At 41.5% G+C, this 24,387-nt stretch overlaps 2 protein-coding genes across 3 annotated transcripts in view; one reads left to right on the top strand and one right to left on the bottom strand.

The window, feature by feature from the left end:
- Nucleotides 1-24,387, bottom strand: part of adrb2a (adrenoceptor beta 2, surface a) — a 237,335-nt gene that overhangs the window by 176,537 nt on the left and 36,411 nt on the right. The window lies entirely within an intron of this gene.
- Nucleotides 1,980-24,180, top strand: clint1a (clathrin interactor 1a). Of its 2 annotated transcripts, none has more exons than XM_079509872.1 (12): nt 1,980-2,186; nt 7,096-7,200; nt 7,853-7,949; nt 8,829-8,937; nt 11,799-11,972; nt 12,755-12,959; nt 14,334-14,550; nt 15,467-15,560; nt 16,324-16,389; nt 17,769-18,082; nt 19,461-19,671; nt 21,387-24,180. In XM_079509872.1, exons 1-12 carry the CDS (start codon nt 2,146-2,148, stop codon nt 21,656-21,658), a joined length of 1,905 nt encoding a protein of 634 aa, XP_079365998.1. In that variant the 5' UTR covers nt 1,980-2,145; the 3' UTR covers nt 21,659-24,180. The 2 variants fall into 2 exon arrangements, with proteins under 2 accessions (XP_079365998.1, XP_079365997.1); XM_079509871.1 differs by having other exon boundaries at nt 17,760-18,082.

Genomic DNA, 24,387 nt, shown 5'->3' with positions numbered 1-24,387 from the left:
CCCTCATACCTCACTACTATAGTGACACCATCCCTTAAAAAATATTGATCACAGGCTTCTTTCAAAACAGGCCTGAAAATCCATCTACCAGGAGACCACAAGGGGAGGTAAACTCATATATTTCATATAGAACGTTTTACATTTGTTGATGATATATTGTGTGATATATTGTGGAGGTCCTGGCGGTACTCCTGGTGAGAGCAGGAGTGGACCTGGTGAGACGTAGGAGGGGCCCGGACAGGAGGCAACCCACAGAGCCTAGTCCCTCCACATACCAGAATTGTACCTCTCAGTCCCGGCACAGTAGTTCCGGAGTGGTTCCAACGGATTGTGCGGCCCTGTCTTTCCCTAGTGGGTCTGATCGGGGGTAGCTACTGGGACGTAAGTCAGGACTTGATCACCCCGGCTGGGTCACACCCGAGTGAGGGGTATGATGTTCGAGAGACCCGAAACCCCGATGACCTTGGGATACATCACTGACATGGAGAGACCATACATGGAGAGACCACTTTAAACATAAGATTATCAAAATGTCATGAGCTGCATCACTGGTCTAATTAAATCCAGTGGTTCTCTAAGTGGGGACGGGGACAGTGGTCCTTGAGGTTCCAGGGGGTCTGCAGCTACATTAGTTAATATAGGTTCAGATTAAATCAATTTAACCACTTTTAAACATATTTATACTTTGGCTATTTATCAACAAAAGTGCAAAATCTTTCCTGTGATAAAATGGCCACCAATGTAATAAAAAAAAGTCAACCAAAGAACAAGAGTCCTGTACAGGATCTCCTCACTGGTATAAAAATAAAAATACTTTGAAGACCCTAACAGGAGCCCTCATAAGGTTTCTTCGACTATGCATGCACCTCACATGGTACCACAGCACCTCAAAGGCTCCAGACATCCCAAAACAAACTGGTCAGGCTACTACTTGGCCTTACTCCCAGAACCCACCTCACCCTTGCCCATTTTGATAGGCTGGAATGGCTTGGTTGACGACAGAGTACAGCCTGGTCTACAAGATTCGCTTCACCACTTAGATACCCATGTAGCTGTCAAAATACTTCATTAATGTCAACGAAGTCCACGATCACAACACCAAAAGGAAGTTCAACAAACCATGTTCAGCCCAAAACAAACAAACAAGGGGTTAAATTAATTTTGCTCCTATACCACTAGAATGTGGAACGCCCTCCTTAAAACCGCTCTCACAGAGCACATACAGTACGGGCGGCTGTAATTTGAAACTGCCCCTGTAAGCCCCCCCCCCCCCTCTATTTTTCTATACTGTTCACATTTTCCCTTTTTTCTAACTGGCTATTTGATGATTTTTATTTTGCATATATGTGTATTATGTGTATGTCTGTGTATGTTTTGATGAATTAAAAATGGAGGACCCTGATGTAAACAAGCAGTTTTTGTACCTTCCTTGGACTGTACCCATTCTGCAATTTGTTAATTCAATTTTCAATCAATCAATCAATCAATCAATCAACTTGAAAATGGCTAATCTACAAGCCCGCTGCCCACGATGTGTTCTCTGTGGGGTCTAGTCTGGCACAAACTATTTACAGGTGTGTGGGTCTGCTGCGCCTGCGGCCAAACACAAAGACATTTTGTGGTCCTGTCCTTACTTGAAATGAAAATGTTTGCAGGCTTGCAGCCAGGACCACTGGTCTGGGTCTAGCCAGAGTAATCTAGTAAGAGAGTAATGACACTCCCGTTGACTCGCATTGTAACAATGGAATAGTTCCAGCCATAGGAGCAATGTTTGGAACTATAGCCCATAGGCACCCGCTTTGCGGCGAGATCAAAGCGTGTCACTTACTAGATTACTCTGGGTCTAGCCTACGCGTCTACTCTAAGGTCTAGCCTAGCCTCCAAAAGTAATAAAAACATACATCTCCCATGCTGCTTTGCGCCTTCTGCGATGACGTTTCGGCCGAAACCCAACGGAACTCACATCCATGGCCACGCCTTCTCCAGTGTTCCACCACTAGTGTGAGAGAAGAAGAGGTGAAGTACTTTACTTTTGGTGGAGTTCAAGGTTTGCGTCCTCGGTGTTTGCTTGGCGTTTACAAAAGGGATTATCGGGATAAGTCGCCGAGGCGGAGGAGAACAGAAGCCCCTCTTCACTGAGTCAACATGCTGAACATGTGGAAGGTTCGGGAGTTGGTTGATAAGGCGTGAGTATTAGCGTTTTTAATGTATTTGTTGTCATCTCTGTGTGTGTAGTTTCTACCTGCTGCTTGGAAGAGACACGTACCCAAAAGTTTGACGTCACGTAGTCACACACTAGTATCAAGTTGAAGGCTCAGTTTTGTACTTCTTCGTCGTACTACCGAGCCTTTCGCTCGACAAAAAAAACAACAATATTTTTTAGTTAAAGAAAAGTGTCCACGTATGTTTATTCCAGTTTACAATGAGTCGTTTTTTTTTTAACTCGAGGGACGTAATGTTTTGTCGAGCGAAAAGCTCGCGCGTCCCCCAAGTATACTATAATAGCCTACAGGTATGCTAGGCTAAGAAGCTAACACCACAAACTCCCCTGCCTTTAGTGGTCGGTGTCTACATTTTAAATTGTGACGGTTGGTTTAGTTTGTCATTTGGCAGTATGTTTAGTCTGCGTGTGATGACACGGTTGTTGTGCGTCTGCTCCACTTTGTTGTTTGGGTTTTGGTTCCGTCTGACTGGAGGGTGTTCTAGCTAGCTAACTTCGGTAAACAGGCTAAAGTACTTAGCAGTTCATTAGCTAGCTGACTGAGTGAGGCTAGCCTGCTAAGCTAGTTTGACAGCTCCTCGGAAGCTAGATATTTTGGCATTAGAAATGACCGACATGCATCAAAGATGACACAGAGTGGAAAAACTGCCCTGACAAGTTCAGTCTTAAAAACAAAAACATTCTGGCTAAACCCTAGTTGACATTGCCAGCTACATGCTTAGAGTTATGAGTATGACCACTGTTATAAAGCAGTGACACTTGTAGCTACTGCACTCTGTAAGCAGTCCTTAACGTTAGTTGCTGAGTTGTCTTGATAGGAATCTCAATAGGCTCAAATCAATGCATTGTCTTGTATCAATATTGGCCACATTGCTTTTCTACTGGAGTCATTGGTTAAAGTCCTAATGTCCAAATGTCAACACACTAGCCACAACAACAAACAAAATGTAGGCCTGTTTTCCAGTCCTGTTTTAAGAATATGAAGTGTCAGCAAATAATTAAGCAGCTAAGCCTACTGTAATTCTGCTTAGACTAGTTCTTACTGTACATATTCCTACATTACAGCAGCCACAGGGCTCTCATATTATATTGTGATTGATAAATGCTTGACATTTCATGTAACCACCGCGCCCTGACTTCTGGTTAGCTAAATATTAGATCGACGTCATAAAAAAGGTGTGTGCGACTGCGACCCAATACCCTTTTTATGAGATTGATAAATGCTTGACATTGAAGTGAAAAGCAGAGTCCTGACAGAACACACATTAACCTCAATGACTGATGGTTCTGCAGTGATGTGGGTAACACTTTCATAAAGTTTGACCTGTTAAATACACACTTTGCTAATTCACTTTCAGCCAGACAGACACTGATTGGACTGAAAGCAGAGGCATGGAAATATGCATGCAGTATATTTGCATACTGTACTGGTAATATGCACAGTTGGTTTCGTGCGAGTCGTTGGGTATAATGCGTCAACCAACCATTCCAGTTTGACCTCTATGGTCAGCAGCAGCAATTCAATGGTTCAAATTGTATTTGTTTATAAAGTCACCTCTGAACTAACTAAGGCCACACCTTGAGCATTGTGTCTTTTGTTCTGTTACGGGCTCTGGTTTGCCTGGCAGGCACAACTGAGTAATTACACAATACCTTTCTAACTTCAAAAAGTTTTAACGGCTGGCTAGGCAAGCTCAGGCAACAAACAGCAGGTTCTAGAAGACTGTAGATGTGAGAATGCATTCCTTCCCAAATGCTCTTGTCCCCCCTGATGTGTGACCCCTTTCAGCATGAGTTACAGTTGAGGACAAACCCACAGAGTGAAAGAAGGAGGGCATGGAGGGACTGGAGGGAGGGGACTTTCCCACTTCCCACCCTTTCACAGTCTCATCCTCCTGGCTCTTTGGAACACTGCAGAGTGCAGACTTATGAGAGATCAACCACTTATTTTCTCAAATAGCGAAAATATCAGATCTACAAGCTCAACATGTTGCATGCATCGATTCACTATTGTAGTCTGCCATTATTTGTAAAACATAATGCTCATTGATAGTCCCAAACAGTCAATAGGTTTAAAGTAGCGATTTACAGTAAGAAAGAACAAAAAACTATAATGAAACTCTTAAGTGTATACACTATATAGAGTGTTATGTTTACATGAAGTGCTATTTAAGTTGAGCCTATGCATCCGCCTGTAGGAGGTCGAGCCTAGGGCAAGTACTACGGCAAGTGCTATGGGCTAAGTAAGCCTAAGCAAGCCTAAGCTTGTAAAATTTAAATGTTTGGTACTTGGTAGTAGTGAGTGAGTTATGACACCGAACTGTGAATCACGAATTGGCATTATGACAGGGGTTAACAACACTATGGTCTCAGAGGCATGTGGGCAAGTACAGGTCAAGTTCTACTTGCCCAAAGGTCATGCCCACTTGCCTCAAAAGTAAATCAAGTTAATGTTAAATTAAATCCAATCAATAACTGCCAACTAAGTAGCGACAGTCACATTGAAAACCCGAACAGGCTCAACTGCTAGTACTTGTAAGACAGTAGCATTATTTGTTCTTTGTGAATAACCAAACCATATTTAATGAAGACGGTTGCTTCCCTGTTCAAAGCCGCTTTCCCATCGGGCAACCTGAAAGGAAACATTGTATTTACTTGCCACGGGCAGTCAGGGAACCGTTTGTGTCAACCCCTGTCATCCTGTCATTGAACTTAACATTTTTGTACAGAAAAAGGCACAACAAAAGCAGGTCGTGTTGGGGTGAAACTTTGCATAGCAGTGTGTTATGATCCAGGGGGAAGGTCAGGAAAACTTTTTGAAATGTTTGATTTATACTAATATTTAACGGTTTAAAACTTTAATTTTACACATGGAAGTCAATGGAGAGGCAAATATGGAGATGATGTCACTCAGTAGTATGCAAACAGGGTTGACTGACCTCCAGTTCTTTGTGTCCTTTTAACCTAGGAAACGCTGCCTGGTACAGTGGTACGGTTGGTACCCTACAAGTTATACTTTATTTAACTGACGACAAGTAAACAAAATACAAAAACCGTAGACGTACAAGAATAAGCTGATACCTTACAACATCTCATTCTGGCCAATCACAATCTCCCACCCAATCATGCCGGCCAATCACAATTTGCGTCCTTACTTTTGTCTTCAATGTTTGTGTTTACACACTTATGTCTTCAATGTGTTTACACAATGTTTGTGTTTACACAAACACTCAAAGCTGGGCATAGGAAGGGCTAGCGCCCCTCAAAAATATTAAAACATTTCACCACCACTGAATGTACCGGTATGCCATAGTAAGTAGGTCCATCATCAACATCTAGCTTTAGTACTTAAAACACTTTAAGGAAATGAATGGCTGAGAACGGAAAATGACGCAGTCACTGGGAGATAATTTAGGCTTCCGTTTGATCTGAGCGATATCTAGGCTACTGTTCCCTCACTTACCTGATAACTTATTACATAACTATTACAACAACATCCTCTCATTTGGCCCATCGCCATCATCTACGCAAGGGTAGCTAGTAGCTACTAGCAATAGCATGCTTCATTCTTAACCACAGACATGTGTAAAGTTTGAAGAGGATGTCATCGACATTGGCCGACCTACATAAAATATCACTTGAACTGGCAGAATTCAGGCCTAGTAGAAACATAGCACTCGCTTCTAACTTAGGGTTATAGCCTAAGAAAAACAAACATCATGGTCTAACTACTAGTTGTGCATTTCTGATCTTCTCTAAGGTTTTCTAAGACTAAAACATGTTGTTAATGTGGGAACCAAACTCTAGTACAGCCCCTAGACGATAATCATGCCTGTATCCAGAACCACAGAGAAGGGTGTGTCAGTGTCTTTGCTTGGCTGCTCTGTTGAGGCCCTACCCTGTGCTGCTGCTGCTGATGTGGCAATGGTGAGAAAGAACTTGGGAGTTGCCAGCTCCAAAACTTTGCCTCCCCCTGTTCTGGCTGCGCTCTCATCATCAGTGTTGTTTAGCTCATCATTGGCTAATCAATGTAGATTTAGACATGTCTGTTTAGCAATAGCCAAATACTCACTGAGCCAGATAACAAATACAAATCAATTCACTGTTTTATTCTGGCCTGAAGTGGAATGCTAGCGTGTTTATGCCTGCCCTAAATCAATCGCATGTCTGCTATATATATAGGTTAATGTTTGGTTTGTATTGGGATTGTTGTGTAATCATAGTTATTTTCAGAGGTTTTTTTTTGTATTTTCCAAGGCCACTTGTTAAGCTGGTTGAATACCTTACTGATTTTCACCACAATGAGATGGACAAGCCTATGTTTTTCATTTTAGCAAATAGACTAGTAGGCTCTGGCACTAGACTCCTGCTGTTTCCTCTTATTCTGTTTTCTTTTGAGTTAGCTGAAGTACTAGGCTATATTATAGTGCAAACAAAACCGTAATATAATGCAGTAGTTTGTACCTCTGGCCATTGTGTGTGTGTGTGTGTGTGTGTGTGTTACACAATTTAGCATTTGTGTGCTTGCTTACACTAACTTTTTTATGGTTTAAATTACTATTGACCATGGGGACCGGGAAGTTCTCTCTCTCTCACACACACACACACACAGACACACACACACACACACACACACACACACACACACCTATTGTCCTATGGCCATTCAGTGCAGGTGTACTGTATATGTGGGTGTGGTTGTAATCAGAGTGGCTTTCATTCATTCCAGTTTAGAGATGTTGCTTTCAAAGTGAGACACATATATTATTCACTTGAAATTGAGCATTTATTTACAATTTTGGTATGCTTTTTTATTTAATAATGATTATTATTTAGAAGTAGAACCAAATATATGTTTCTCTTTTGCCGTTCAGAACCAATGTGGTGATGAATTATTCTGAGGTGGAGTCCAAAGTGAGGGAAGCCACCAACGATGACCCCTGGGGACCCTCCGGGCAGATGATGGCAGACATCTCCAGGTCAGCAGAACACCACTCCTCCTCTCCCACGTAACGCTGAATGACACCACGCCTACTTTTTGAGCATCAGGCACGATTGTCTGGAAAAGATAACGGCTGATTCCTGTCCAAGAGGAAGTTGTCGGGTCATTTGAATCATGAGATTGTAAAAGCTCAAGTTACTCAATGTCACCCATTCCTATGGACATCTTTAACCCATTCTGGGCGGGAAACCCCTTTGGTGTTTTAAGCATTATGTTAGACTTTAGCTATTGAAAAATAGCAGATCTACAAGCTTGTAGATCTGTTTTTTGTTGTTGAAAATGTGGCGCAAATCTTTGAATATTATTTCATATTCTTTCAGAGCGAACGTTTTTAACTCAAATCTTTGCTTCAGCATATTTTCAGAAGGGGGTCAGCGGCCAATTACATATCTTTTTTGGGGTTCTTGACATGAAAATGTTTGAGAACAACTGACATAGAAACATAGGTTTTTCAGAGATTTAGAAGCAATTACTTTTAGAATCGTCCTCAGGTCTAGGCTGATTCCACAAATACCTTCTAAACCAATAGTTAGTACTTTCACGATTCTTCAAAAATGTAATTTTATTTGACCCCCTCTCATTTGTCCTCTTTCTTGCTCTGCGATATGTCTGCCTGTTGCTCCTCTCAGATGCACCTTCATGTATGAGCAGTTCCCAGAGGTGATGAACATGCTGTGGGCTCGAATGCTACGGGACAACAAGAAGAACTGGAGGAGAGTCTACAAGGTATGTTTCAAACGGAACATGTGAGCAGATTTGAGGGGCTTTTCACGCCCTGCTCAGGTTCTCTGCTCAATGTATTTTCTCTCCACAAGCCGAACACCTGTAAAAAAAAAAACAGGTATGTGGGCAGGGAAACAAACCTACCGTCTATGATGTCACTGAGCATCATGAAGGTACTGAAAGACTCGCCCACCTCAGACATCAGCAATATGAGTTCCGCTTCACACGTCAAGGGGAACATTGCTGCTCCAAAATCGCTCCCTATATGTTTTGTTAAAATACTTTAACATAATTTATCAGTATTGGCTGGTATTTGCCGTTATAGACAAATAATGCTGACATTAACTGATGGCAATAGCTGATATTTATCAGTTGGCATAAATTCTGCACTGCTATGTTGGTGTGTTGGTTATCTTTAGCCTACCAAGCTGTAGATTGTGAACAGTTATTTTTTATAATGAAATTGTTTTTGTTTCCCTGGCACAAAACAGAGAAATAATAACACCAAAAACTAAATGAACAAATATAGGTATCAGTATTGGCGATTGGCTAAATAGTTATTTTAAACATCTGCATCCGCCAAGAATTTCCATATCTGTGCATCCCTAGAAATAAACCTTTTGTTTAATTAACAAAGGCCACAGTTTGATTAAATAAATGAAATGTACACTCCACTTATTTGAATTAATACAAAATTACTTTAGACTTTAGACTATATGCTAATGTAATAACACAATATAACTAGTTGGAGGAAGGTTGCTTTTTGTAGTCAAGAGGAGCCATTGGGTCATCCTCAATAAGCATAATACTGAAGACTACAGCTAGGCCTCGGTGATGCATGTTCTTCTACTAACGGCTGTGATCTGTCATTCCTATCCTCAGTCCCTGCTGCTGCTGGCCCACCTCATCAGGAATGGATCAGAGAGGGTTGTCACCAGCACCAGAGAGCATCTCTATGATCTGAGATCGTTGGAGAGCTACCACTTTATAGGCAAGTCAAGTCTTCAATCTGTCTCCGTCTCTATCTCTCTGAATGTAATATCTATATCTGCCTGTATCTCTTGCTCCCTCTAGTATACGTGCAAACGTGTTGCCTTTCGGCGACGACATGTGAATCGTGTAGATCTGAGGTGCCGAGTATGACCGTGATTGCGCATCATCTGCAGACTATTCATAAGTACTCTGCCATGGTTCTAGGCTTATTATCCCGCCCTCAATGTCTTCACATATTGTACAGTTAATATAAAACGCATTATTCAGGCACATTTCAGCCTCCTCTTTTGCCCATTAGGACCACTCTACGCAGCGTCATCAAACAGCGACGCGCACCTATCCTATGGTAACATCATTCTAAAGAAAGAAAGACAATTAAGAGTCATTCTGACTCTGACGAAGGCCTGCGTGCCGGGCCAGTCGGAACTTTGATTTCATTTGCTACTTGGCGTGCACTTGAGCACACCCTCTCTACATCTTGGCTAACGTGTGCTGTGTTACTCAAGTCATGCTTGGACTTATCATGGCCTTATGTCATTTGTATTTGCATGGAGAAGACAGATGAGGGAAGAGAGCACTTTCACACTGACATCACTATTTACAAAGGGGCTGTAGAACACACACACACACACACACACACACACACACACACACACACACACACACACACACACACACACACACACACACACACACACACACCTTATGAAGATACTGATTTGCAAGCTTTTGAATTGATATTATGATGTTTGCCATGTCACTAATTATAACAGTTCTGCTCAGATTGCTGATCGACTGTTACATACATTACATACACATGCCAGGGTAGATTATCAAACCATAAAAAGCAACATCCAAATTGGACCCCCCATTTCGGACCCCCAGCCCTCGTGAGTTTGCAGTTGTGCTTGTTGTTCCATTTTCCAAAACCATATCTTTCTGTTCATCTATTCTATATCCATCGGTGTCAGTTCCCGGGGATTATTATTACATGACACAAATGAGCCCAAACCCACTCATCTAGTTTTATTAGTTTACATTTCAAACCTTATCAAAGTGAGCACTGTGGTGTGTCCACACACCTAACACAGCAGAGTGTTTTTACAGTAATGTAATATCCTAATGTGCTACAATAGCTTCAGTGTGCGCTCTAATGAATGGATGAAGGCCCTAAGCAGTGCTTAGACCGCAAACTATTAAAGCCACACTGCCTGCCTGCCCCCCAAAGCGGCTTTGACTGCTCAGTCTCAGCCACATGTGTTCTAGCTGTTGTTTACAAGCAATGTATATCAGTTGGCAGGTTTTAGTTTAGCCCCTCCGTTTTCAAAGTTTGGTCACGTCTTTGAATCACTTTTAAAGAGCAGCTTACACAATGTTTTAGCTTGAACTCACCGGCTCCTTAAAACAAACAGCAAATGTGGAAGTTTAATACTCAATATTGGGGGAACTCGTCTAAAGACAAAGAAAAGCAACGGCGTGTTACACTAATAAAGTGTAAATAAATACTATAGCCTGTAGCACCAGTGAAACAAAGCTGCCTCTGTTTAGCTGTTGGATTCGTCCTCTGGTGCTAGGAAGGCCTGTTTTAAATTGAGTGCAAACTGAACTGATCAGTGACAGTGTACGCCCAAGAGCACACTTGTTGATGGTTGAGTTTTTCACCCCTTTTCCAAATCTGCACAAGACAGCAAGGCTGCATGGCTGTGTTATTGAACACATACACCGCTTAACGTCAGGAAAGTTACACGATGCACCCGCCCAGGTGATGGCTATAATACTATGTAATCACCGTAATCGTAGCAAAGGTGAAAAACATATAAAACAAATAAAATGTACAAATCGGTAGTGATCTGATGCTGATGTGTTACATTGGGATGGTTACATTGGCATGGTGTATCCTGAATCACAAGTAGATTTATTATAAGCATGTTTAGAAACGGGTGTAGTTTAGGCTGTTCATATTTTGATAGCGGTTGTATGTGTTATGGAGATAGTCAGCAACTTCTAAAGCCCAAGTTCCAAGTTCCAACACACCAGAAATTGAGGATCACAGCCTGCCTGTTCTGGATTCCGCACGTTAAAATATATTACATTTTGTTTGCATAAACTCTGTACGGACATTAAAGTTGAATGAGTTAGATTCTGTTTCTCCCTCTAACATTTCCCATACTTTTTGTTTTTTGAAATAATGTCATGCACAATTTCCAGTGCATACTAGCCTACTGCAAGCCATGTTGACTAGATTTAAAAGAGATTTTGAAACTCTTACTCCTGAAATGATCGATTATTTATTTGGAGAAATCCCTTCATTCAACAAGCATCTCAATGGGTGACAAGCACACCTTTCCAGTCCTTGGTCTGGCAGTGTGTGGTCGGTGGGCTTAGCGAAGGGTCCATCTATTGGCATAATAACATTTGTTAAATTTAATAAAAAGTGAAATAGGAAGTGATCAAAAACAAAATGAGCAGACAAATTTGGAATTGAAACACTATAAAATTGAGGCTGAAAAAGTGATCTTAGTGGAGTTCTCTCTCCTGATCGAATACAATTGATACCCCGACCTGAAACTGTTTTCTGTTATATTAAAGAGCTGGAGAGATGGGGACACTCCTGTTACTGAACAAACACTGTACTGTAGCAATTATTACTATCTGAATATAGCGCTTTCCAAGTAAAACGTTTTTTATGTTTTATCACTTACACCACCGTTAACTCTAAACTTAAGTTGTTAACCTTTAACTTAAGTTGTTCTTGAAGTGTTCCTGGATCATCGTAGGTAATCATCATCGTAGATAATCAATTTACCAATCAATTTATTTTAAAATACTTATCTTTCTTTAATTCTCTGTCCCTTTTAGATGAGAACGGTAAGGACCAGGGTATTAATGTTCGTCAGAAGGTGAAGGAAATGGTGGAGTTTGCCCAGGACGATGAACGGCTGAGGGAAGAAAGGAAGAAGGCAAAGAAGAATAAAGACAAATATATCGGAGTATCATCATCATCTGAAGGAGGAGGAGGATACAGAGGCTACTGTAAGACCCCACAACCTTTTATAGGTGTTTTTTGGTTTTAAAAATTGGGCATCGACCAGTTTAACCCATTTAGGCCTGACGTCGAAATAAAAAAAAAGTTCGCTCTGAAAGAACATATACCTATTCAAAGATTTGTGCCGCATTTTTACGATTTTTCAAAAATAGCAGACCTACAAGTTCATAGCTTGTAGATCTGCTATTTTTCAATAGCTAAAGTATAACAGAATGCTTGAAACACCAAAAGGGGTTCCCGCCCAGAATGATTAAAATCAGTTTAATTCTAGCTGACCCGTGTTTGATGTCAGCTTCTCTCTACATTCCTACGCCTACGGTTCCTTAATTAGTCTCAAATTAATATTGATTAAAACAGATTAAGTTGTATTAAATTGAAAGGTCTTACATATTTTTTGAAGCGATGCATTTATTTGCAATCTGACTATATGAAGTGACAATGTTTTGCCAAGAGATAAACTGAAAGAAAACCAAATACAATAGAAACAGACTTGGCCTCAGAAGCCTGAATAAAGTTTGTGTTTATTGTCTTGCATATAAAGAATTTCTAGGTGGTTATAAAAATGCCTTGAACATTTAACTTCCTGACAGCTGCAGACACATTGTACCTAAAATAAAGCAAAAAAGAAAAGAAAAAAAAACCCACCTAAAAAGTCATCTTTAAAAGAAAATAAATGTAACGAGCTATTACATAGTACACCTCAAAAACTGAAAAATCACCTCCCCCATTTCACTCTCTCCTTTTCCTTCTCTCCCCTCCCTCCCTCCAGCGGGGGACAAGTATGACTCGGGTGGCAGTGGCGGCAGTGGTGGTAACCAAGGGGGGAAGTGGGACGATGACTGGGACAGGAGCAAGGGTCCGTTCCCCTTCAGCGAGAAGCTGGGAGAGATCAGCGACAAGATCGGCAGCACCATCGACGACACCATCAACAAATTCAGGAAGAAGGACCGAGACGACTCACCTGAGAGATTCAGGTAAGGATGGGAGAGAGGGAGAGGAAAGGCCTATTCACGTCACGCCGCCGCGGTGGTCACCGCTTACATAACACATCACTCTGTTTTTACTAACCACTGTTTCGGTGTTCACCTCTTCACCGAAAACTGGAGTGGATTCTCTTCCTGCACAATTGCAGTAGTGGAAAAAAGTACTGACATGTTTTACTTAAGTGAAAGTGCCTGCAAGGTAGAACTACTCCGTTACAAGTGAATGTTTGGAATATACAAGTATTGGAATCAAAATGTACTTAAAGTACCAAAAGTAGAAAGTAGTCACTATGCATTTCAAGTTTTCAAATCTTTTGAAAATGGCAGATCTACAAGCTCGATGCGACGCATTGTGAGCTTGTAGATCGGCTATTTTTAAATGGCAAAAATGTATATAGGGCTGAAGTGGCTAATGTTTTGTCATAATAATAAAAGTAACTAGTTACTAAGGTTTTCAAATATATGTTGTGGAGTAAAAGTACAATATTTGCTTCTGAGATGTAGTGGAGTGCAAGTAAAAGTATTGGAAATTAGAAATACTCAAGTAAAGTACAAATAACCTAAAAAATGTACAGTACTTAAGTAAATTAAATGAAATGTACTTAGTTACTTTCCACCACTGCACATTGACTGTCAGAATGAGAGAGGGGGGGGGGGGGTAAAAAAAGTCTGCAGTCTGCTGTGAAAAACAAAAGTAGGGCTTCTCCCTCGGGGGTTTGGATTCCCTGTGCTTTGTGTCGCTTGAAATATATGTTTGTGTCAAATTATTTATTTTACGTAACCTTCACTTAACCAGGAGGTCACCTTGAGATTAAACATCTCTTTTTCACAGGAGGCCTGCCTGGCCAATTAATGGCAGCAGCAAGGGTGTTTTATTTTATTTTATTTTTAATTGTAGTTTCAGAAGTTCGGGGATCTGTCTTTGTATTGTATACGAAAATAAAAATGGCATTAAAACACTTCGCTCTGGCCATGGTATTTATTTAAACTGAAAAATATGGAGGCTTTCAACAATATATTATTGCTAGATGTGTGAAAACACATGTGTGCCCTTTACGCCATTAGGAAGCAGTAGGCTCAAAGCAAATTCGAAATGATAATAATTAGAAAGCGTACAGAAATGTTTTTTTTAGACTAGCTGCAGTAGCTAACTAACAGCTGTTTATTTCTTTATACTTAGTTAATGTTGTTTCCCAGGGACGTTTGCAAAGGTTCCAATGTTTAGGACAGCTGTGTGAATGTTTGCAGCCTGAAACTGTCTAAACACGCATAAGTGTTTTGTACAAATCTTATGGGAGATTGCTAAATTCTTCATCACGCGATCAAACCTCAGAACCTCTGTCTTGTCTTCTGTCATCCACACAGCGATAACGAGGATGAACGGGGGCCGCGTCCAGACAGGCGAAATGGCCAGACGACCGGACGAGAGTTCAAAGACGAAGAGGAAACCGTCACTAAGAGCGTCCAGATCTTCCAGGCAACAGAAACCACGGCGACACGGAAGAAAGTAGTCAAGAAAGTAGACCTCGGGGCCGCAGCCAACTACACAGGAGACCAGAGTCCAGACACCAGCTCTAAACAGGTACATAATGAGACGAGAACACAGACACCAGAGCTGACCAAAACGGTGTGATAGTTTTTGTACCGTAATAATTTATAAAGATCACTAGGGTGTATATATATATATATATATATATATATATATATATATAGGCTATCTCCACTTAAAGATAGGCCTGCTGTAAACTGACCACTGCCTTGCACTGCCTCACCAGCGAATGGAAGTGATCTTTATAAATACTGGGCTTCATAAGAACAATGTCTGTAAGAGATTTGGGGGGGAGGAATATTTTTTTTACAAACACATGCTGTTTATTATCAGTCTTGTCCCTACGAGACTAGGCTCTTTAGGCTATAGTTGATATGCATGTTTTCTTTTTCTGTGAATCTTGGAGTCGCACCAATATTGTTTTTTAAGCAGTTTTGTTCATAGAGGTTTACTTTAGATAATGACCACTGAGCATTTAGCCAAAGGATAAAACTACCCCAGTCAGTCTCTCCCACCCACTTAGATGAAACGCCTGCCTCTGGTTTGCACATTAACATGGGAGTAGATTGAGAGGAAATTAACTCCCCGTCCGCTCTGTGCACACATGATGTAACTGCAGATATTATATTGTGTGTATGTATGTACAGTATATCCTGTAGATGCTGTATATGAGAGACCTAGTTCTTGGTGCATGATCGCTGCACTTTCATTCCACATGAGAAGAAACATACTGTATATAAAATAACCTAGTTCTTTGTGCATGATTGCTGCGCGTTCACGCCACCTGAGGGGGAAAAAAGGGATTTGGCAAATTCCTATCCTGTTTGAGTTTTCATACAGAAAACTTAATGCGCAAAGAAATCACCTGGCAAATGATCATTTGGCTTGCTTGAAGCTTAATTTGCCCACAGTGTTGTGCAATGATCTCATTGTCACCGTCATGTTTCAGCCCCAGGCAGCTGCCCCGCCTCAGCCCTCCAGCAGCGGCCTGGTTGACCTACTGATGGTGGACTCGGGAGGACCTGTTCAACCTGCAGCCACAGGTACAACATACCCTATATACAGTAGATGTACGCTCCTACCAGGCCTTTCTCCAAACACTCTTTTCCACCAAAATAACTTTGGTTCTTGGAACCTTGGTGCTTTCACGGAACTGGTGGCCAATTTTTGTTTCCAACTTTCAGTGGAAACACTGAACTGGTTCAAACTTTAGGCGGGGGGGAAAAAAGGCCTGAAATGGTTCCACCCCGGTGGAAAAGGGGCATCTGTTTGTCACACCACAGCGGCATCGAAACAACGAGGCAGCGAGTCTTAGGCTGATGGTATAGCTGCAGGTTTGGGGACGGGTGGGGGTGTTGATATATAGGAGCTAAGTGCACCAGATGTTTTTGTGCAGCAGTCCCTGGTGGATGGGGGGGGGGGGGGGGGGGGGGGGGACTGAGCACATGTTTGATTTTCTCCTCCCAGCCACCACAATCCCTCTGACTCTGTAGGAATGCTAAGTATGCTTGGACCACACCTGGAACTCACTTATCTGAAGTGACAAGTGGATGTCTCTTTCTCTCTCTCTCTCTCTTTTGCTTTCATTCTCTCTCTGATGATACTTTCTTTCCCCCCCCCCCCCCCCCCCCCCCTATTTTTCTCTGATTCTGTTTAATCTACTGTTAGACAGATGTTAGGTTCTTACTTAGCTTGCTTATGATTCTCGATGACTATTTCTATGTATTTGATGTATTACCAAGTGTTGTTCTTGCTTACTGTAAATCACTCTGGATTATTCTCTCTCTCTCTCTCTCTCTCTCTCAGACTTCATCAGTGGATTTGCTGACTTCTCCTCGCCCACTGCCTCTGTCAGCCTCTCCTCAGAATCTGGTGGGTTTCCTAAACTTCCCCTTCTTCTTCTCATTTATGTTATTTATTTATCCATCGGTCTCCTCCCTCTCCGTGTGTCTTTTGTGCTGTGCATGCGTGGATTGCCATGATGTTCCAGTCACGCTGCTAGAATATTCAGAGGGATGCTGGGGTGGGAGCCCTGGCCATATGGAGCCTGCTACCTGCTCTGCATAACAAGAACAGACACACATCAACTCCTGTTATGTATGACAGGGGACATGCAGGGGTGCAGGGTGAGGTTAGTGGGGGTGGAAGAAGCTGACATGGATAGAGAGATGGTGAGGGAGGAGGGGAGATTTTAATGAAAATATTGATAACATGGCACTGATGATGCTCAGGGGAAACGTGAGTTATCCACTTGAGCCCTCCTATTCAAATTTCAGGAGTGCATAGCAGGGGTGTCCAAACGTTTTTCAAAGTGGGCCATATTACAAATGTTTTTCAAAGGGGGCCATATTAGAAAATATTAAAACACCCTAGGGCCAACTACATGTCCTGACATAAAGTACCTTCGAACCATAACAACGCCACATACATATGCATTGCATTTAAACGATTTTATTTAACCATCATCAATATTTATTATCAAAGGTGTTTTGTCAGGTGTGTGATGTGAACAAAACCCAAATAACTCAGCCTTTTTCAGCCTTATTTCACATTACCATTGACTTTGACCCCTTCAGAATGAGACAACAAGGAACAAGGAATCCTGACAAATTATACTCTGGGAAATGCCCGGGTTAATAAATGACTGCCATGTAAAAGTTTCCCATACTGTTGGGTGTGCCATTCATAATACAATTCAGGTATGGAGCTGCGGGTCGTATAAAATTCGTCTCCGGGCTAGGGCTTTAACCTTTTCGCTGCTATATGTATACATTTATAAACGTAGCTGACGGTACCTACTGAGACACGCGACGGCCAAAGCATTTATGGGGGTCCCCGGCCAAAAACGTTGAGAACCCCTGTACTAGTCGACTAGTAAACTAGTCAACTAGTAAAAATCACTAGAAGTGAAAGCCCTACCCCGGGCAGGGTAGGCCCGGGGTAGGCCATCAGTGGGTGTAAATAGAGGCATAGGTATCGTTCTGTCACAAATACAAACGGCATATAAAAAAGACTTAACTTGACCAATATTAAAACTGGGAAAGCATCTGTATCATTTGACTATTCAAAAATAGCAGATCTACAAGGTCACAGGGCATCACTTCTTGCCACGTACGATGCATTTGTAGAATCAGGCCTGACCTGGCCTGGACTGACTGAACATGGAGAGGAAAAACCCCCAACATAATTACATGAACATAATGGAAGCACGGCCCTAAACCCTAATGTCTGGCGTCTTTTAGCCCCAGCAGCCTCTACCGGGACCACGGGGGACTTTGGGGACTGGAACGCCTTCCCCGGAGGGCAGATGCCGGCCTCGGTGCAACCTGCAGCAGACGGAGGAGGAGGAGGTGCGAGTGACCTGTTTGGAGGCATGATGGCGGCCGGCCCCGCCCTGGCTCCAGCTGCTGCTGCTCCCCCACCTGCCGCCGCTCCCTCGGCAGACCTGTTTGACCTGATGGGTCCCACGGCTCAGTCCAATATCACCGCCTCGCAGAGCCTCAACTTCAGCATGAGCGCCACGCAGAGCATGAGCGCCACCGTCCTGCCCCATTCCATATCACAGGTACGGTCTCACCGGGCTGCACATACTGTAGCAACACGGTCTGCATGATTTATTCATGTCCACATCGGTACAGGAACAGATGAGAAGACTGTCTGATATGCAATATTATCACCATGCCTCTGGCGGCTGGCCTGAATGCAGATATATATACTGTGTATACAGTATGTACATTTGCAGTTTACTGTTTATAAATGTACCATTTGAGGGGTAACGGGACAGGTTCATAATGACCACCTGAGGCTGAGGTGCTTTTGTGACTTATATACCGCATTCTTCCTATCGAAAACATGCTTATTTATGAAAAACATTTTCAAAAGCTAGGTGTCCACAAACTTTGGATGGTTACTACTATGTACTACACACACACACACACACACACACACACACACACACACACACATTCAGCAAATCCATTCCCCGTGCACAGCATTGCCAGCCCATATTTCTTCCTGGTGCAGGTGATGGCAGGAAACGTCACACATATGAGCAATAAACAAAAAGAGTTCACTGCACAAAAGAGGGCTGCATTTTTCCATTTTTGTTTTTATAGTGCAAGTAGAAAAAAAATGAAAAAATTAGAACAAGGTGTTTGGCATAAATCTACCTGATGAAGCTGTATGCGAAAGGCTTTGTTTGCTAGATCATTACACACATGCACGCACACTTCGTAACATGTATACTGCTCATTGACCATGGAGACAAACACACACAAGCGGTGTACTGTAGGTACGCGAGGACCGTCTCTCTCCAGATGCTCCTCTCCCCCAGGAGACCACCCACTAACCACCCCACTCCTCCTGTTTAACTGACACACAGAATGAGAAGTCATGAACACATTAAGAAGGCCTCGTTTGTAGACAGTATTTTTTCACATTAAAACGTTGTTGGCCTACTTTGAAAAGAAAAAAAGAACGACTGCTACCTCTGATTCCAGTTACTTTAGATGACATGTTTTAATGAGTTCACAGAGAGGAATGCTTGCACAGTCTAGTCTGAACAATACTGTTGGAGGCATGATGGCGCCCGGCCATGTTAAACTGGGTCTGAGAATGAAGCTTTACTGGTTCTCAATGTGGGGGTGAGTGGATCCTCGGCTAAAGGATTAGTAGTTGGCAACCAAATGGACCCTTAAGGGATTGTAACTCGGAGAGTGAACACATGGAAACAAAGTGGACGGAGTGGATGTATTCTACCATGTCCATTGTCCAATAGATTGGGGTTCCAGACATTATCAACCTAGGATCCTAATAACTGAAACTCCAATAACCAAATGCATTGTCTGTCTGTCTCAATTATTTTCGCTGTGTTTCTGTGCGAGACTGCCCTCTAGCCCCGGTTCTTATTCCCATTGTGTGTGTTTTGTGCCTGTCCTTCCCAGCCCATCCAGAACATAGGAGCTCCAATGCAGCCTCAGTCCATGCAACCAATGCAACCCCTACAGCAAGCGTTTGGTTCTCAGGGTGCTGCTGCTGGGTCCAAACCTGGCATCCCTGCTACCTGGTCAGACTCCTCGGTCAACATCAGCCTGGACTTCTTAGGAATGCAGGCCCCCAAGACCAGTCAGCCCACCCTCAACACACTCCAGCAAGGTAAGAAAAGTAGTAGTACACACCCATACTAGTATAACCTAGAGTAGACCCTCCAGAAAAACGTGGGCAAAAATCCTTGATTATGCGGGCTAAAATACTTGATTTTGCAATGAAATATGCAGGGTTTGATGTGATTTTATGCGGTGAAATTGCGGGAAGTTATGAAATATGCGTAAAGTTGCAAAATGAGGAAACATGTGAAATATGCAATAAGTTGTGAAATATGTGGGATTTTATGCGGTGAAATACGTGGGAAGTTTGCGCAATTATGCACCCTTTTATATTTTTAAGCATAAGCGCATTTTTCTGGAGGGTCTAAATTAAACATTTAAGCCGCCTGATTTATACTTTGTCGTATGAAGCCGTCGTACGACGATGGCAGAAATGCGTTGTGACTGTGAGCTTGTGGATCGGCTATTTTCAAATATAACTTTGGCTATTATTATTTTTTTTTGGTAAGATGTATTTGGGGCCTTTATTGATAGGACAGTAGAGTGACAGGAAATGGGGAGTGACACGCAGCAAAGGTTGTCGGGATCGGGATTCGAACCCGTGACACGCTGGCATTGCAGCCTAGGGTGCCCGGAGCAGCCTGGGCCAACCTTCGCTATTATTCAGAATCTTCACTAGGCCCGTCACAATTATTACTTAATCGCCTAAATGCTATTATTTGAGATAATCGCAATTATTTTTGTCATAATCGGCAATCGTTTCCATGTTGAAAAATGTCCATTTTCAAAAATGGGAGAAATAACAGATCTACAAGCTCACAACACTGCACTGTGACGTTTAGTTTGTTATTAGAGAAAGTAAAAGATGAGTGTACTTTTTTTTTCATTTGCTGCTTTCTTTCGTTTTAGGGATTTTAACTGTTTTTGACAGGGGGACAGGGGGCATTCGAGCATGGGGCTAAATGTGTATTTTTTGTTTTACAACATTTTATAGCGATTTATTTTTGTATTATTTACTATAGTCCTACTAGACCCCAAGAAATTACATCTGGCCACAAAAGATCACAGGATCTACTGAATGTGTCAAACTGACACATTGTGGACACAGTGTGGCTTCCACCCAGTAGGCCTCCTTCACATTCAGTAGATCCTGTGATCTTCTGTGGCCAAATGTAATTTCCTGGGGTCTATTAGGACTATAGTAAATAATAAGAAAATAAATCGCCATAATATTTTGTAAAACAAATACACATTTAGCCCCATGCTCGAATGCCCCCACCCCCCCTGTCAAAAACGGCTAAAATCCATAAAACGAAAGAAAGAAAACATGAACCTTGGTTGAAAAAAACTAAAGTTGTCCTTTAAGTTCTTTGTCATATATATATATATATATATATATATATATATATATATATATAATGTACCCTGTGTATTTCTGTTGCCTAAAAGGCACACCGAAATACATATTGTAATGTTCAATGTAAAAAACACAATTCAATCATTAATCACAATTATTTGTGTGACAATAATCGTCAACATAAATGACACAAAGCACTGTATTGCATGCCTCTTAATAGTTTTCACAAACGATATTAGATGAGTTGTTTACTTGGTTTTAGTTTAGTTTAGTTGATTTATACATTCCTGCTATAGGTCACATGCCTACTTTAAGCTACTGAAACTTCCAGAATGGCTGTTTCTTTTACCTTTTATTTAATGCAAATGTAGCCTTTACTAAAATGTTTGTTGGTGTGTTATTTTCAGTGTGCCAGCCACCCGTTAACATGCTCGCCCAGGGATTTTCCGGCATGAACTTCGGCTCCACACCAGTCAGAACGCCCGTAAATCCCATGATGCACCCTGGTGCTGGGATGGGGATGAGCATGTCCCCAAACCAAGGGATGATGGGAATGGGGATGAACATGGGGATGCCACAGGCTGGCATGGCGATGCCTGGTGCTATGGGAATGAACGCCGCCATGGTTCAGCAGCCCAAACACGATGCCTTCGCCAACTTTGGCAACTTTGGAAAGTGACAGCGCTTTGGAGGAATGGTGTCAATCGCTCTCTATCTCTCTATCTCTTTCTCTCCGTCCGTCGGTGAAGGATTTGCTAATGAGCTGCAAACAAAGAGTACTTGAATGATGTCGAACATCACAATACCAAGACCCTACAATGTTGTTCTTTACCCTTTCATATTCTAAATGAATGTTTTCTCAGTTGGAACCAATGATCTGTCAGGGTTCAACACATTACCATAGCGTGTTGTGTTGGTTTGTTTTTTATTGCCAGAGAGAGGAAGAGTGTGACACATCTGCCATCATGACGACGTCAAGGCAATTATGCTTTATAACCTCAATCAAATGAAATCACCAGAATAGCAAAAATATATATATTAGAGAATGTTTCTTTTTTTTCCCCTTATTATTTTTTTAAGAAAGATGTTATCAGTAACTCTACTCTACTGGATGTAATATCGGTTTAGTTAACCTGATCAACCATCTAAACATTCTAATGTATTTCAAAGAATGTCAAGTTCTTTACTTGTTATTCTCTTGACTTTGTAAATAGACTACCCCTGACCATACAAATAAGTTATTAAGTACTTGGATGAGAGACGGTGATGACATGAAGAGTTGTATCATTTGGGGGAGGAAAGACAAAATCATCTGAATGTATCTCAATCAAGACCGCTATTATTGTAAGGTACATTGCCAGTATCTTTGATACCATAACTTTGTACTTTTAGTGTACACGGTAAAATCCTCACTGATAATCTGAGTTAAACTAACACTCAAATTGTGACCTATAGTAGAAGAAACCAATATTTGAGTGAATGCATGTTTGTATTGAAGTCTGTCGGTAATGACATGAACAGACCTAACAGTCTGTCGGTAATGACATGAACAGACCTAACTTTGTGGCCTTTCTTATAGGTATAAATGTACATATTTATATATATATTTTTAAAGATGAAGACAAGTATAATCGGTTTGCTTCCAAATGAGATAATCAATAGGGAGGAATGGGGAATTGTGGGTCTTTTCTTACAGTACATGGTGCCTGTAAGTCAATTGCCTTTTTTGCTCTTAATAGTGAACCTCTTAAAAGGAGAAGGGAGTATAAGACTGTGCAGTGTTGAGGGCAGACACTGCTGTGTGTTGCGTATGAAGTCCAGCATTCATACTCCTGCCCTCGAGCCATGATTGCAGTATCTGTTCAGATACTGGATGTGATCGTTGCTCATTAGTTTTGCTCTTTGTACGTTATTATCCCACCCCACGCGGACATGCTGATTATTACCATTGTCTTGTTAAGACCAGTGATTATCTCAGTAAAACCGCCACAGAAATGGCTAGTACCTAAAGAATGAGCTCGTCTTGACGGCAGTAGCAAGCATGTATTTTATTTTTTATTCATTGTGAATAAGAATCCATTGGTGCATCTCTCGGTCAAAAAGCTGCCTACGCTTTTTTTTTTTTTTCCTTTATTTCTTTTTTGTACATTCTCCGCCTTCACCATTTTTAAAATGCTGAACAAAGACTGGCTGACACTGTAGCTACTTTCTTTTTTGTCATTCCAAAGTCAGGGTTCTTTCACATCCCAACAGTCGCTGCTGCAGATTACAGAGAAGCGTTACGGACAGTTGAGATGCCCTTTGTCCTCATTCCAGAAGAATATGCTGCTGTGGGGGTCAAATGAGCATGCGTATCTTGCTGGGAGTGAATGAACCGCCAGCCGGTTTGTCTGTATAGTGCTGTCCTTTAATGGTTATTTATAGTGCATAAGTTGTGCATAATTTTCGCGCGACAAATTTATACACTGTGAAATCCTCAAGTGTTAGTTTCCCTCCTAGAGTGTTCCATTTGTACACTCTCGGAGGTGAACGAACGAAGGATTTTACTCTGTACTTCTTCGCACATGTCATTTTTTGCCCAGCGACGCTTAAAGGGTTGGTGCGATGAAGTATAAAAATCGAGCCCTAATCTATATCTGTAATGTACAGGTACAAACTGACACTCTTAGAGGGTTTTAAGTGCCTGCCGATGATTGCCTTGTGACCCCTGTCATGATCCAACGATTGAGCTATTATTTCTTTCAGAGCAGAGAGATTGATGCAAGTGAATTTGAGCTGAGTGACATTTTGTGGTACGTCAATGACGAAATAAATAATTCACTGACCAGACATAAATGGTGGGTTGTTTTGCCTCTGGAGTGACTGGAGAAACCACTTCTCACTTCTACACACATTAGCCATGTTCCAGGGGTCTGATGCATTACCTGTTGTTTAAAATGACCAAAATATTTACTCATTTTTGTTTTTCTAAAATATATAATACCCATGGAGGTTATTTTTTTTTTTTTTCTACTTACAATCTTTTTGAGAACTTCTGTAAACTAGGATTGTTACTGAAAACACTAGATTATCCACAATGTAAAAAGAAAAAAATATCTGAGAAAAATTAAATTAGTTTTTTTTTCCCCCTCCTGTTTTGATTTGATTTTCACATCATGATCCTACATCTACAACATTAAACAGTTGATTGAAATGTGTTAATGGAGTGTGTTATTTGGTGTGATGTATCATTAGCCTCTTTAGAAAGAGCTGCAAGGCAGCAATTCTGAAGATGTTACACTTGACACTAAAATTACATTAAGCTGGATGGGTTAATGCTTTTTTGTGTAAGAATGAACATGAAAGATCTGTAAACTTGTTTGTTTGTTTTTTTCCTTGGAATATATTGATGTACATATAAGACTAAAG

This window comes from Electrona antarctica (assembly GCF_951216825.1).
Source record: "Electrona antarctica genome assembly, chromosome: 1".
Lineage (NCBI taxonomy): Eukaryota > Metazoa > Chordata > Actinopteri > Myctophiformes > Myctophidae > Electrona > Electrona antarctica.
The sequence above is the reverse complement of the archived record's forward strand: the minus strand, read 5'-3'. Positions and strand labels throughout refer to the sequence as shown.